Below are 15,302 nucleotides of genomic sequence, written 5' to 3' on the forward strand. Positions count from 1 at the left end.
GAGAAGGAAGAAAAGGCGAAATTTTTCCTCACACAATCCTGTGTAGAAGCAGCTTGAGGGAGGTTTAAATGCGGCCATAGGGAGGCGCTGCCGTGTGTTGTATGAAAGGAGAGAAGGTTAGCACTCCCCTTGATAAGGATGGAAGAGGCCCCCGTGGCCTGTACAACACGCATACGGTTAAGGCACTGCCACCTACTTCGTGGCATCTAACCATGTTTTTTCGGGGGGGATCCCTAAAAAACCCAGCTCCTTCCGGTTTCTTTCCTCACCCAGATTCTCCTTTTCCCCTCAGCCTAAAAGCTCCCAGCAGAGCCGAGCCCCAGTCAGGCTGCACCTGACACAAGCAAAGCTCCATCTCTCCTACTACAGAAGGGAGAGCCAGCCCAGCCATGGCACAAACCTGGTCTTCAGTACCGAGCTTTACAAGATTAGCTAATCCTGGCCGTCAAACCACCACTGACATGCCGGGCTGGATATAATTATAGCTAAGTAGAGCTCATACCAACAGGCCCCAGCGTTATTTCCAGGTGGGATACTAAGGACTTAAACACATTTACAAAGGACAGCTTTCTAGTAGATCCTTTACATCAGGGCTCGTCAGTCTGGGGGAAAATATCCCTGTTCAGGACATTTCCTCCTGATAGCAGGGAAACCATCTCCCTTCTCCATAGCTCTTGGGCTCAGAGGGCAGGGAAAGCCACAGCACAGCTGGGCAAGCAAAGCTGCTCACACAAACACAGATACATGGCAAGTACTATGCCACAAAGCATTTTTGAATCTATGTAAAAATGCTTTGCTGGAGTGAGACACTGGCTTCTCCCCACTGGTAAAGCAGCACAGCCACATCTTGCAATTGAAAAGTTTCATTGGCCTGTGAGAAAAAGACTGAAATAATCAATTTCTTCATCATTTTTTTCAGCAGTGACACTCACTAAGTCTAGAGACACAGTGTCCTTTCCTGGGAGTAGTGAAAAACCTCAAAAAGACAGTGATATTCTTAATAGTCATTTTAGCACCAGCTCAACATGAACTCTATTTTTATATTTTAAAAAGAAAAGCTATACCTCATGTCTTGCAGCTGTCATCTTCTCTAAGGGTAAAGCAAGGCAGTCTCCGAGCAGCCACTAGAGAAGTTTTTCCTGCAATTGATTTTCAGTTATTATCAAGCACATAAGCTCGATACAAAGAAAAAAAACCACACCATAATATTTTTCCTTCACCAGGAACAAAACATCCCCTTACAGCACAACCCTTTGGGTGCAATAAAAGTTGTGCCTCAATGCCATTCTTAACCAGCACAAGCTAAATCTTGGACCATCACTCAGCCTGCCCTGTCCCATCCGCACGGGGAGGGCAGCAGGATTCCTTTCCCCTTAGCTAAAGCTCTCTGTGAGGGTTTGTACTAATGTTGCCTCTGCTGAGGACACCTTCAGTTCAATCTTCTTACTTTCTTTAAACTAATTTTGACTTACTATCATCTTCACAACAGATGTAACGCACCACACTGCTCCCTCCTCCTCACTCAAAGGGGCTGCTACAGAAATACTTCCTTCTGAAGGTGTTTTTAAGGGAAGCTTCTTTGGACACCGACACTTCACATCAGTACACTCTTACCACAAGCATACACATAAAATCCCACCTTTTTATTATGGCATATGGTATTTTTTTTTGCATGTGTAAATACCACATGGGTATGACAAAAAGGGAAAGAAATACCAACGCTGAAATAGATACAGAGTCATGCCATTATCAATACAGTTTCATACGATGGATTTTCAAGATACAAAATTCTGGGTTTCTTCTTTTTACATTGAAATAACTTTACAGTGTTCTGTGAGCTTGCTTTATAATCAGGAGAGAAAAAAATTAAAATATGCTGAGAACAACTACAAGCAGGATTCATTTTAATGGTTAACAGAAGAACTGTAACTTTGCTCTAGAACAGCATCTATTAAACACACGTAACAAGAGGTAAGCAACTATACAGAAGGTAAGAGGAGATTTCACCACAGGAGTCAAGTCAGGGGCAGGAGGAGGGAAATCTGGAACTGCATGGTTTTATTTGGTCACAAAGTTTGAGTTGAGTGTTTAAAATGAAGCACCCTTAAAGATGCAGTACTCCTATTTAAAACAATACAGAAACTTCCCAAGTGACTAGAAGCTACATTCTGAAAAAAAAAATAAAAAATTAGACATTTAAAAAAAAAAATTCCACACATCTCTAGGCTCGTGACTTAACTTACTGTTACAAAGTAGACTGGCAGCTCTTCCTTAAGCAGCAACAGTGCCCAGAAGTAATGCCACCATAAAGTACAGTATCTTTGGGGTGTCCAATACAAGGCTGACACTTCTAACACGATGTCAGAATGATCCATTTGTCTGCCAAAAGATTAGGCAAGAAAAGGAGACACTGCATCTTTTTTTTTTTCCACCACGTTGCCCGGTTCTAGCAGAGCTAAGACGTTTTCTTTGGGCCAAGACTAACAGAAACCACTTTATCAAATATTCTTCAGGTTTCCTGCCAAACTGGATTTATTATTCTCATGTGGTTTTTTAATAATTTTTTTAAAAACATTTTTTCCTGACAGTCTCTAAAGTGATACTGGAACGTTTAACAGTCACTCTTCCACAGTTTAATTGTTTTGTCGTTTTCTAGTGCCGCTGATGCAATGATGTTTTCTGTTGGGTGACAAGCTGTTGAGATTACAACATCTACGCAAAGAGAAAAGATAGACAAATATCATTATTTACAGTAATGCAATCTGGTTCATAGCAGGCATTTATGAAAAAGAACGTATATTGCTGCTGCATTTTGAAACAGCATAGCCAAGTTACTATTTCCTTGTAGCAGAATTACAAACACATTATTCATAAATATTTTCCAAATATTGCTTCCCTGTGAGAGGAAACACTAGCAAAAAAGAATTGAGAGTAGCAAAGTGTTTGACAGGTTTCAAGATGTGACAACCCTCTAGATTCCAGTTCTTGCTTACTTCACAGGCAAAACTCTTGGCATATTATGTCAGACACAGCTAATAAAAACCCAGATCAGTTTTTTTCTTTCCATGTAAGGTATTTCCAACGTCCTATTCAATGCTTAGATAGCACTTCATCTTCAGAGCCTTGCCCTAGCCTGAAAATGAAAACCTGCTGCCACTGCCCCCGCTTACAGTCCAAATCAATGGTCCTGCAAAGGAATAAGCATGCTTAGATTCCACAGCACAATTCCTTCTAGTTGGTACAGTGAAAGTACTGCTCTTGTATGGGATTCAGACTGAAATATCCATCAGGTGACACCTCCATACATACTCAACTCTACCTTCAAGAACAGGCATAAGTACAGACATTTACAAACAGCATGACTACACCAGTCCTTATCCTTTCAAGCACTGCAGCTTTGGAAGGTGTTAACAGGCAATTGAAAGTCACTAATACTATGAGTCACTTAAATATCTCGACCAGTCCTGAACTCAAGGAAGACTTTTGTAAGTCGATGGCAAAGTTCTCACCATGAAAGAATAAACACTTGCAATACCCATAAAAAACCCTTCATAAAAAGGAGTCCTAGGGTCCAATTAAGCTTCAGCCAGTCAAGAATTTATGGGTCTGACAGTCAAAACTAAACATCAGAGAGAAAATGCTCAAGCTAAGCCCTCATTACAAGCTGACAGGAGGGATATTCCATCGATAAAACCAAAATCCTCTTCCACACCTGTGTGTCCTTGTAATTTCTGTACAATCTCTTTTGTCTGAAGGTTCCAAATGTAAACCAGGTTGTCTTCTGAACCGGACACGATCCACTGGAGGGGCAGAGAAAACACACAGTTATTTTTAATCTTTCTCCTCATCTATATCTACCTGCTCTTATTCAGTAAAGATTTGTCATCACATGAAAGGGAACTTCTAACATCATACGACTGCTTGATGCAGTTCATTCTCTCTCAGCCTCCATTCAGCGTATACAGGCAGCAGAAAGCTTTTTTCCACCCTGCGTATACCAGAGGAAGAAAACTAATGGAGCAAGAGGAGCTTGAGGTGGTTCTGTGTTTGGACTTAATCTCTGCTGATCTGTTCTGGCACCTCAACCAGCACACACCAACCGACTGTCTGATGGCCAACTGCTGCGTGGCTATGCAAACCGATGCACAAGCAGTTGCTCTCCTGCTGCAGGAAAGCCCTTTTCTCCTGCTGCAGTGGCAGGAGTCTGCAGTGGGACAGTGCGTCCACCTAGAGACACAGACACCAGAGGTGCTCAGAGGGGATTTCCTAGGACACCCCCTTCTCCCACTGTACTATGGCACCTGTGAACCAGCACCCACCAAAGTAGGTTTCCATCCCCAAACTCCTGTTTCTTCCACAGAGAAAAGCAGTAAAAACTGCACATGGGTAAAAGGCATCTTAAATAAACACTAACCTTTCCACCAGTAACGGAGAAATTTGCAAATATGCAGTACTTCTCATTTTTGTGTCCTGTGTACGTCTTCAGGCACTGGAAGTGAAGAGCCACAAGACATTAATACAGCTGGGAGGCAGTTTTCTCAGTCAAGGACAAACTCTCTTGGAAGAAAAGACTAAATATGTCTGCCTGTGTTCCCCACCCTACCAACTTATCTAGAGGATGCAGAGGGCATCTCTGCCCTAGAACACTAAACAAATTTGAAGGGGAAAAAAAACAACAAACAACCAAAAAGCCCTAAATTTGCCACATTACCACAGAGAAAGACAGCAACAGCAACTAATTGTTCATGAAGAGAAAAATGCAAAACTATAGCTTTACTCAACATCTCAGGGCTATGCAGGAGCCCTTTTTTTCTTTTTCCCCCCAAAGGCATCTTTAGTCACAGAATCATAGAAGGGTTTGGGTTGGAAGGGACCTTTAAGGGTCATGTGGTCCAACCCCCCTGCAATGAGCAGGGACATCTTCAATTAGATAAGGTTGCTCAGAGCCCCATCCAACCTGACCTTGAACATTTCCAGCGTGGTGCATTGACCACCTCTCTGGGCAACCTGTTCCAGTGTTTCACCACCCTCATTGTAAAAAATTTCATTATATCTAGTCTAAATCTACCCTCTTTTCGTTTAAAACCATTACCCCTTGTCCTACCGCAACAAGCCCTGCTAAAAGTTTGTCCTCTCCAGTAAAGGGGTACTAACACTTTTTTCTGTAGTATTCATAATACATTAAGCAAGTTTGAAAAGCACATATGAAATCCAGATTTTCCTATAAGCTTAGTCAAGTCTACATAGTAAGACAGGATTTCTTTACCTTTCCTTTGCTGTAGTCCCAAAGTTTAAGAGTGCTAGAAAACAACAGAAAAACAAGTATTTTAGTTCTTGGGGTTTTTTATCTGACAATTTCCTAGCAGCAGAAAAAGTTTCTCCATACCAGAGTTCTTAAAGTCTACATGGATCACTTTAGCCTGGCTTCAGAATGCAGCATTAATTAACCCCCAAGTATCAATTTTACTGCCATGCCATTCACATTCTCCTCCACAAAAAAATAGCATATTTAAATGTTTCCCCACACCTGCAAGTTTCTTTATAAATAATGACCAGACAACTAGGGAAATGCGCAGAATAACAGACAAATTACAGTGAGAGAGGATGAAGTGGTTTGGCACACAATCCCCAACTCCCAGTGCATCCAAACGATTCATACAGATTTTATTAGACATCATCTTTCTTGCAGTGAGAAACCTACTAGAATCAGGGAATGCTCAAGAAACCATCCCCTCTCCCTCAGCTGTTTTAAAATCAAATCCTGTTGAAAGTAGATACAGATCAAAATACACACACACTGCCCTAATTTTTCAACTCGCAGGCCTGCACCAGAGTGTTTTAGGGGAGTAAACACTGGACTGAGGCATCCTCAACTTGTTCAAGCCTAAGCCAGTGCAGAGCAAGTGAATAAGCACACCACTGAATACGATTTGGACATGAAGCGAGTCACCTGTTTCAGTCAAGTACGAGGCTCTTCCACAGATTAAGCAAGCCCCATGCATTTCCAAATACAGACCATCTGTATTGATACCCAGGCTACCATCAGAGCTTGCAAGATAGTCCCCCTTCTCTTCCCCAGGGCTTTCTGTGCTTTTCACTGATAGTTGAAAAAGGCAGGCAACAGTCTGTGGTATCTTTTGTACAAAGATGCTGAGACAGGGAGGGCAGCTGCCTCATGACCTAGGAAAGGGAGGTCTCACGAAAGCAACAGCATCATTACAGTCTGTGAATGGAGATGACAGACCAGCTAATCCCTTCTTAGTAGATGCATGGAAGTTCTCCAGGTGAATCATTCTCAATACAAACAGCACACCTGCACTGCTTTTATGCCTTACACAAAGTTATTTATATATTGCAGTCTTTTATAGGCCAAGTTTTCTGTCTCTCAAGGTTACAAAAGAATTGTATCACTAATGCAAGGAAACGCTAAGGTTTTGAAAGGTACAAGAAGGAACGAATGGGTGCTGCAGTCGCTAAGCAGCATCAAGACTTTAAGAAGAACAAAGTCCTGTCTGTACCATTAGCAAAGCACAACACCTTGCAGGCTTTTCAAGTTTGATAGTATATACGAACTTGTGTAGTATCATTACTATGATAGCTAAAGAGCAGCAAAATAAAGTTTTATCTGATACTCAAACACAAGAAAAGCCCTCAATTTCTTTTTAATACTTACTTGTCCAAAGTTGCAGCTAGTATGTATTTGCCATTTGGTGAGAATTTCACAAAAGACACAGGAGGGTTATCATCATCTACAGCAAAAATAAAAGCAATATTAAATAGTACACAGTTATATTGTTTCATTGACAGAGAATTTCTTTTGACAATAATTTGCTGTCCCTTGGTACATGAAGAAAAACAGAGATGTAGGAAAGGTGATTGCTTCCATTAATTTAAGAAAAGGATATTAAGCATTTTGCTCACAAACATTTTAAATAACCCTTTGTAACCAAACTTTCCTTCCTTGAATCAGCACTTAGCAGAGCAAGACTGTATCTCTACCTTTTAAAAATCATTATATTAGAATACATGCCACTGATTTGTAGCACCATATAACTTGTCTATATAATGTTTTATAAGAATATGAAGGACTAGGCAACATATGCCCAACAGGTGGTTTCCTTTTATCGGCTATGTTCACAAAATGCATTCATGCATCTTGCAATAAAAAGGCAGCTTGTGTAGTCACAGACTATCTGTTTTCATCACATCCAACAGCACAAACTTTGTCGTTGCAGTTTTGAATCGCTGGACAGCAAGCACTACACGGCTCAATGGCAGAAAACTTTGGAAAGCACTCATTTGTCCATCTGTACTATACAACACTCGAAGCTTAAGCAAGTTTCCATTCATGTGAGTGGATAGTTCCTCTATAGATAGGAGAACAACAGTGTACTAACAGAACGGTAGGAAGACAGTAAAATAGAACTTAAGGAAGCCACTGTTCACAGCAGTGATGCAGAATATCTATGTCACAACTTAACAGTGAAAAATAAGAGCACAAACAAGAAATATTCTGACTTACCAATCAGTGTTTTCAAGCACTGGCCTGATGCTGTATCCCAGATTCGACTATTAAAAACACACAAGAATCATTACTATTGGTTTTGAAGTCTTTGTTCCAATTTTAACATTACAAGTTTTTTTTTGAAAAGTCCTTTTTTTAAAATGCAAAAGGTTTGAAGAGTGCCGCGGACAAGAAATGACCACTTACCAGAGTCCATCATAGCTACTTGATACTATCAGGGATCCATCACGGTTAAAATGCACCTGTAATAGTATAGAAGGGGAAAGATAACTTTACTGATGTTCATAAAGGTCAAATTTTTAAGCTCCACTGAAAGTACTTATCTTCCATTACTGACACCGCAATTCACATGAATAGAAGAAGAAAGTCAACAAGACATACAAAAGGCAAAAGTTAAGATGGGTAACGTGATCAAAACCAAGAATCTTTCCCCTCGTTTGTCTGGCATAACTATAAAGAGGGACGGATGTTAACTACAGCTGGTTATTCAAGCATCAGGAACTGGAATACATGTTTTTTCAGAAGCTAAGAACACATGAACACACAGACACTCTGTTCAGACAGCATTAGCTGCTCAAGTAATAGTAGTATTAAACCTGGAGATAGTACCTTGTAATTTTAAAAGCATGGAATTTAACCTCTCATGTAGCCACACCTATGTTTTAAGATCAATTTATTGCCTTGAACTACACCTCAAAATACTGCTATTTTAAAGAATAATTACTACTAACATACATTTTTAAGCGTGGAATATCTTCTACACAAGGCAGAACAATCATGTTACAACAGCCACGGTTTAGCACATCTGAGCCTCAAATTTTTTTCCAGTTTCCTTCATTTCAAAAACATTGAGTTGAACACCTCTGTTTTTCCTTCATTTGAATGGATATTGCTGTACTCCAAGCTCCTTTCACCTCTTAAATGAATAAGATTTGAAACAGAGTGTAGTATGGAACTACCCTGCTCTGGACTTCAGTAATAGCTTGGAACAACATGAAAGCAACAGACATACAGGTTGTGACCACAAATCTATGCCACAGCATCAAACTGCCAGACTCAGGCATGACTGGCACACCACTATTCACTGCTCCCCACATTCACACCCAGGACCAAAATCCATACCGATCTGACAGAAAACATTTTCATTTCACTCTCATTGAGCAATGACCACTGGCAAATCAACCACAGCCCATTCACTACACTGTGTAGGGGCTTGATAGCAAGAGTTATAGCACAAATCTGCTCCTCTACAGAGGCAGGAGAGGAGCTCAGCCAAACAAAATAAGCATGTTAGCACGTTCATTTATCAGAAGGGACTTACAGCTGAAACTGGGTCAGAATGAGCAGGCAACGTCTTGAGGCACTTCCCTGTTTTCACATCCCATATCCTCACGCTTTCGTCAAACTGAAGATTGAAGAAATGCACAAGGTGGTTTAATGATGCACCTATTCAAGGCATGCAAGGTGTTACAGCTTGACTAGATGCATGTGCCTTCCTCCAGCTGCACTGCAGCTGCGTCAGAAAGCCTAGGACACAAGTGGTACACAGGGAGAAAAATAACAGACTGGGAACATAGCTCCCTGAACTCTTCCTCTCCATGCAGGAAACCTGCACGTTGAGGATGGGTTAAAGGCTTGACTGTGTCCCCAAGCAAAGACAGCAGCAGCACTGTACAGTTCATCTGACTAAAAGCTGTGCTTGTGGAGGAAGACAGAGAACTGAAATGGTAAGGGACTGCAACTAGCATCTCCTGCTCCTGACCCTTGGTAATGTGGCTAGCATAACTAACGCCATTTTATAAGGCAAGCAGCCATTCTCTGTGACTGAGCAGCTCACATATTTGTTCCCTTTCCCTCACTATCAGACCCTGAAGATCCTGTTTGGTTTGTCTACTTGGTTCACAGATTTCTTCTTCCCCTCCCTACCAGCCTCAAGATTCCTGGGCATCAGGCCGATTACTCCCTTCCTCGCTGGCCTTGAAGGCCCCAGGTGCCCGGCCAACCCCGTGGTGGTGACCACCCTGCCCCAGAACAAGGAAGCATAACAGCACACAGAGCACTGTCTACAAAATCAAGCAGTTACAAGTCTTAAGCGGGGAACCTGGACCAGAACTGTTGCTGGACAGTAAGACCATGACCTCTCTGGTAGCCAGGGATGCCCTCACCATCATCTGCTTCCTCCGAGGACTGCGTGAGTGACTCACAGTGTTTTATTTTATATGATTTTCAAGTCTAGATTACGATTGTTATAGTAATACAGCAAACCATGTATTAAGATCTGATCTGCAGAGGGTCCAGGTGATTACAAGTCCTACTTTGAGTTAAGTTAGAATCCAAGTGATTAGAAATTATAAGTTAAGTTGTATTATAAATTCTGTATACCTATAAATTGTGCTACATTGATTCTGCCTGTAGAAACCCTGTGCCATTCTAATCATAATTTCTGTGCCATACTAATCATAGTACCCCATTAAAAAATAAAGCTTTAGTTGTAACTATGATTTAGTGCCGTCATCATTCTGCCAATGATCCCTAAAAGAACCTGTCTGTCCCCTTCGTGTGGGGTGACAGGGGTGTACAGTACTTGCTTTGCACAAAGGAAAAAAAAAAAATAATTACTTACTGATCCAGAAACGATGAGGTTTGACTGAGGGTTGAAGTTGCAGCAGAAAACGTAGTTACTGTGCCCTTTCAATGTCTTTAAGCACTTACCCTGAAATAAGATTTAGCAAACTTAAATATACAGCATCCTTCAGGACCATAAATGCATTCAGATAAGCTGCATTAAGGTTAATCACTGTGCAGCACACAAAGAAACTATCTCTAAGCCCAGATTTAGACAGGCAGAGGACCAGCTACAGCAAAACAACAGGAAAGAAAAAAAAACCACATTTTTCATGACTGCAGCCAAGTTGCAAACCCTTTGGGCAACTCAGGAGAACCCAGCAGTTTAACATACCTAATCAAAATTCAACCAAATGATCCAGTTCTCATTGTAATCACAGAAAAGGAAAGGGAAGAGAAGCAAAAACAATGGAGCTATGACAAGAAATTACAAAAAGGTTTTATCTGAGATGCTACTTTCAGAAATAAAGCCTGCGGTTGCATTGCCACCATAAGGTTTAAGCGCTCTCAGAAGCTAACCGGACTCCTCATGATACCCATAAGCATCCCCCTTCTTACAAAAGTAGGCAGTGTAACTCACTCATCCTCACAGTCCATTCAACCACCAGCTTACTGTAAAAAGAGTGAGTATTACCAGAGGAGCCAGTGCTTAAAACTCTGCCTTCTCTCATCATAGCACATCAAGGCTGTCTCTCAGAAGACCATGAGTTAAGACACCAACGCTGGGGAGAACGAAGGTAAATAATAGTTTCTGCCCTTACCGAGCTTACATCCCATATTTTGAGAGTTTTATCATCAGAAGCAGAGACAAGAAGGTTGGAATCTGATGACCAAGCAACATCAGAGATACCCTAAAACAAAGGAAAACAATTCTCTTCTCAGCTCTGTTTGTTCACTGACACAGGAAAATGGAAAACAGACTGCATATTATATTCACAGCCAAAGCTTGAAAGAAAATTCAGCACTGAGAGCTGGGAATTCATTGATTTGACTGAGTTAAGAGCTCCTTCGACACTTGTTCATTTTAAGCTGAGCCACATATTCCAAAAACATCAGTGGCTTGTTCACATAGCTCTTACTGTGGCCACCAAAACCCTTTCCTGGAATTCATAAACAGTATGCTATATAAACTAATCTGAGTAAGTGGCTTCTCTTCATGACAAATGGCTTGCTCTTTATGGTCTGAGCCCCTAAAAGCTGGAGAAGAACAAGATTCGACTGGTTTTTCTTTTGGTAAATCTTCATTTTTGCTTACGAAACTTCAGCATGTAAGAAACTTTAGAAAACAAAACCAAAGCGTTTGGGAGTTTGTGTTTTCTTTAGAACTTTGCAGAATGAGTAAGTGTTGTGTTTACGTAGGCAAACCCACAAGAAAAATTCAGTCTCCTTAAAAGGCAAGCCATTCTGCTCCATATACAACGGAAAGATGGAACAGGACACGGTGTTACAGTTTACAGGGATTTTCACCCAAGAATGCACTGCCCCATGTCTGAGGTTGGTGTTCCTGAATTGGAGGGACTCAAGAAAATGGCTAAGCAGTGTGCACGCAGGTACTCCATTATCAGCCTGCACTTCACCCAGGTTTCCAGCCTGACCTGGTATCACTTCAGCAATTCCAGTCCCAGGCTGTTGCGCAGGACTGTATAAACAAAGAAGTACAAAACGAAACTGAAGAACAAGCCTTCTACACAAGGCAAACTAACCAAGAACGGAAAATTTTGGATGAGGAAAAGAAAGCAAATTTCTTTACAGGTAAATTCTTATTCAGGTGCACGGTAATCTCCTCATACTTACCAGTTTATGACCAGATATTGTTTTTTCAAACTTGCCATCATATGCTCCCCAGATTTTAATGAGTTTGTCAGCAGCTGGAAAAGAATGTGTCAGTTAAGAGATTAACAGCACTAACACATACAGTTGTCCCTTCCAGGTGGAGAGAAATACGTTAACTACACCTCTGCAAACACTGGGTAGTTCAGCCTCCCCAGGCAGACCTAGTGTATAAGGTAATATGTAATTGGTAAAGAACAGTTTCATACTTGCCAAGCTGCAGCAGCTGAGATTACATAAACTGCCTGGAATGCACAGAGTCTCCAGCCACTTCTGTTTCTCTGATGACAAACTTGGGTTTCTACTTTTGTTTTAGATTGCCAGTGGTAAAAGTAGTACCGTTCCATAGGAACGCTGAAATGCTTTTGCCCAAAAAGAACAAAAATTACTCCACAAGCTGGACTGAATTAATGCCTACAAAAACCCAAACATATTATCCATGTTAACTTGCAAAACATGCCGGAGAAAAAGGTTGATATTTGCCAGAGGTAGAGGTTGGAAAACCTGGGCAGGGGAGAGGTGGGGGGACTTTCGTGAGGACGCTTGAACACAAAAATGATTTATGTATGGTACACTGCACTGGTCTTATTAAGGCTATCTCCAGTTAAGTCAAAGACCTAAATCATTCCCATGTCCGGAAGATGTTTGAGTGGCCTTCATCATCATACTCAACAATGTTCTTTTCAATTGTCCTTTCCTTATATATCGATCCTCTCTGGATCACTGAGAGTCATATAAACACATTTTCACAGGACAGCCATCAAGCAACATTGACTACCAAAAACATTTTATGAAATACCAAAGCTGACAGGAAGAGGACTTCATCTATCACTTAAGAAAGCAAGTAGTGAAACACTGTTTGTAATAACCTTCTGCACATTTCACTGGAGTAATCAAACTGATTAAACACCACAGGCACACAGGACAGAAGCACATAGCCAGTCCTCCATGCCACACTCTACAGTCCAGTCTAGTAGCGCAAAGCTACCTTCCTTACTTCCCAGAGCTAAGCTTTTGCCTGCAGATACTGTACACAAAGTTTAATCTAAAAGCTTGAGTTATGTCTTTAGTAACACAGAAAAGCACAAGGGTTTCCTTTGCACAGGGAAAGAATCCTGTGTTTGGTTTTGCCCATTTGCCCGATAAAGAAAGCTGAACACGTGAGGACTCTCCAACTTGGCAACGCATAGAAGATCCAGTGTTCAAAGCAACAGAACTTAAAAAGCTTAAAGCAGATTATCCCAAAGACTGACAGCTTTAGTATTGCTCCTTTTAACAAAAATCATGACACTACATCCCTCCTCCATCTGATGAAGGTAACGCTAAAGACAAGCAGTTCTCCAAGGCCCACATTTGCATGCTTTAGACGAGATAAAAAGAAAGCAATACTTACAGGAGCTGGCTAGCCACTCTCCATTAGGACTAAACTTTACTGATGAGACTGCCTTTGTATGTCCTGCTAATGTGAACTTTAGAGCATAGTTTGGTTTTACTGGCGCAGGCTGTAAGAAAAATATATATGAATGAGTTGAATAAATTCCAAATTAAGTATCTCAGTGACAAGCTCTGTATCAGACTGGGTCAATACACAGCAATGGACTGCATGGACGTTCACCATAACAGAGATTCCAACATTTACTTCCCTTCCTCTCCAAATTCCAAAAACAACAAAACAAACACCCTCACTGTCTGGGGCCAGTAGTGCCTTACTGTTGCATGCACAACACCAACTCATCCTTCATACAAATTCCATCCATTCCAACAGGTGAGAGTAATTCAACAGTCGAACCATAAAGTGCTCGATAGATCAAAATAATACTCTTGGTATTGATCTGTGTAGTGCTTTTAAAAGCGTTTGCAGTTTTCATCCTTATCATGAATTAAATCACAGGCCAATTCCTCTGTACCCTTAAAATTCCTTTTTATTTTCCCTTTTCACCCTTTGCAAAGGCTTCATGGTTGGACAATAAGATCTCCTTTGAGCGTCTGCAGGCTTCAAAGAATCTGAATGACTGCTTCCTCACTTTGCAACTACGATCATAGATTCACCGTTTCTCCAGTCACCTCCAGGCATTCCAAGGATACAACCAACCTGCCCTTTTAACGCTCAAAGTGACAAGACGTATTTCATTAGCAAGCACTTCCACAAAACCATAAAGTCCCTAGCACTACAGAAGAGGCTGTACTCCATCCGCTTTTCCCAGAAAATCCTCAGCACGTTTTCAGCTTGAGACAACAGCAGAAGCAGAAATCTGGAGATCTCAATCTAGATGAGAATTCAATTCTCTAAATCTGGTTCGCCTGTTGAATGTGCAGGTAGTTGCCATGTGCATTTACACGGATTTTGTTCGGAGCCCCACACACACCTTGCTCTGATTGGTTGAGGAGGAAGGAGTAGATTGTGTTTTGGTGGATTCTGCATCTGGCTTCTTTTCTTCTGTTGCCATGGTTCTGAAGCTGGCAAACGAGACTTATGGTGCTTGAAGGGGAAAATGAATGTGCTGCTTCAAAAGGCAGCCCTTGCCACAGAGAGGAGAACCACACTGAAACGAAAACCTAGAAGACAAACAAAATATTCGCGTTAGCTGTCGAAAAGATTCTCAGCGGCGAGAAGCACGAGATTAGCCTAACTGCAGGTTGCCAGAAACCAGTATGAAAAAACACATATTCTGTACCTGTTTAGCAACACGGCAGTACTTTAGGCCTTCAGATCTACTAATGCGCGAGGCCAAGAACCCAAGCCGTGGCCTTTTATCACTTCTTGGAAAGCTTTTTTCCACTCTGCTCCATTCCAAATAGAAATAAAGCAGAATAGCTTTTAGGTGTGGCAGGGTTTTTATATCATATTCCCCAAAATACTTCTAACAAGCACTTAGTATATGGTAAATGGTCTGTACAAAAGATGGAAGGAACAGTCCGAGGCCTTTTTTTCAGATTTATTAAGGTACAGAATACAAGATCATAACCAACACAAAAAATAACAGGGATTTCCAAAGCTGAAGACCCTACTAGAGTCCTTTCATCTCAGAATGCAAGTATTTCAGTCTCTTACTTCCCTCCTAAACGGTCCGAGCATCAAATCATGCCCTTCTCTGCCCGAGACTTCCACCTGACCGAAAGCCAGCCTCGTGCCAGTCCCACCGGACTTGCTTTCCGTAACAAAACCTGACCAAGGGCTGTGCCGGGATTCGGTAGTCAGGGCCGATGCTGCAGAGGGAAGAAATCTCCATTGCGGCTCAGCTACATCTCAGCTCAGGAGAATAACCTCCAGCTCACGCTGTAAGGATTTGTCTTCAAAGTACGCTCGCAACATCCCACCGCC

At 41.5% G+C, this 15,302-nt stretch overlaps 1 protein-coding gene across 1 annotated transcript; it reads right to left on the reverse strand.

The window, feature by feature from the left end:
• Positions 1-1,628: 1,628 nt before the first annotated feature.
• WDR5 (WD repeat domain 5) lies at positions 1,629-14,537 on the reverse strand. The gene is made up of 13 exons (XM_009699955.1): positions 14,347-14,537; positions 13,374-13,482; positions 11,945-12,018; positions 10,912-11,001; positions 10,149-10,238; positions 8,847-8,930; positions 7,712-7,767; positions 7,523-7,569; positions 6,674-6,749; positions 5,267-5,300; positions 4,415-4,489; positions 3,713-3,800; positions 1,629-2,712 (listed from the first exon to the last, which is right to left on the reverse strand). The coding sequence occupies exons 1-13, from the start codon at positions 14,425-14,427 to the stop codon at positions 2,612-2,614; spliced, it is 1,005 nt and encodes a 334-aa protein (XP_009698257.1). The 5' UTR covers positions 14,428-14,537; the 3' UTR covers positions 1,629-2,611.
• Positions 14,538-15,302: the final 765 nt, after the last annotated feature.

Source organism: Cariama cristata, unplaced genomic scaffold (genome assembly GCF_000690535.1).
Source record: "Cariama cristata isolate BGI_N322 unplaced genomic scaffold, ASM69053v1 scaffold11485, whole genome shotgun sequence".
Classification (NCBI taxonomy): domain Eukaryota; kingdom Metazoa; phylum Chordata; class Aves; order Cariamiformes; family Cariamidae; genus Cariama; species Cariama cristata.

Excerpts from the sequence above, each read along its gene's own strand:
- WDR5 (XM_009699955.1), bottom strand. The coding sequence starts at position 14,427 with ATGGCAACAGAAGAAAAGAAGCCAGATGCAGAATCCACCAAAACACAA. Across the intron at positions 10,239-10,911 it reads AAATATGGGATGTAAGCTCG|GGTAAGTGCTTAAAGACATT; the intron begins GTAAGGGCAGAA and ends ATCTTATTTCAG. Across the intron at positions 6,750-7,522 it reads GTGCTTGAAAACACTGATTG|ATGATGATAACCCTCCTGTG; the intron begins GTAAGTCAGAAT and ends TTTTTGCTGTAG.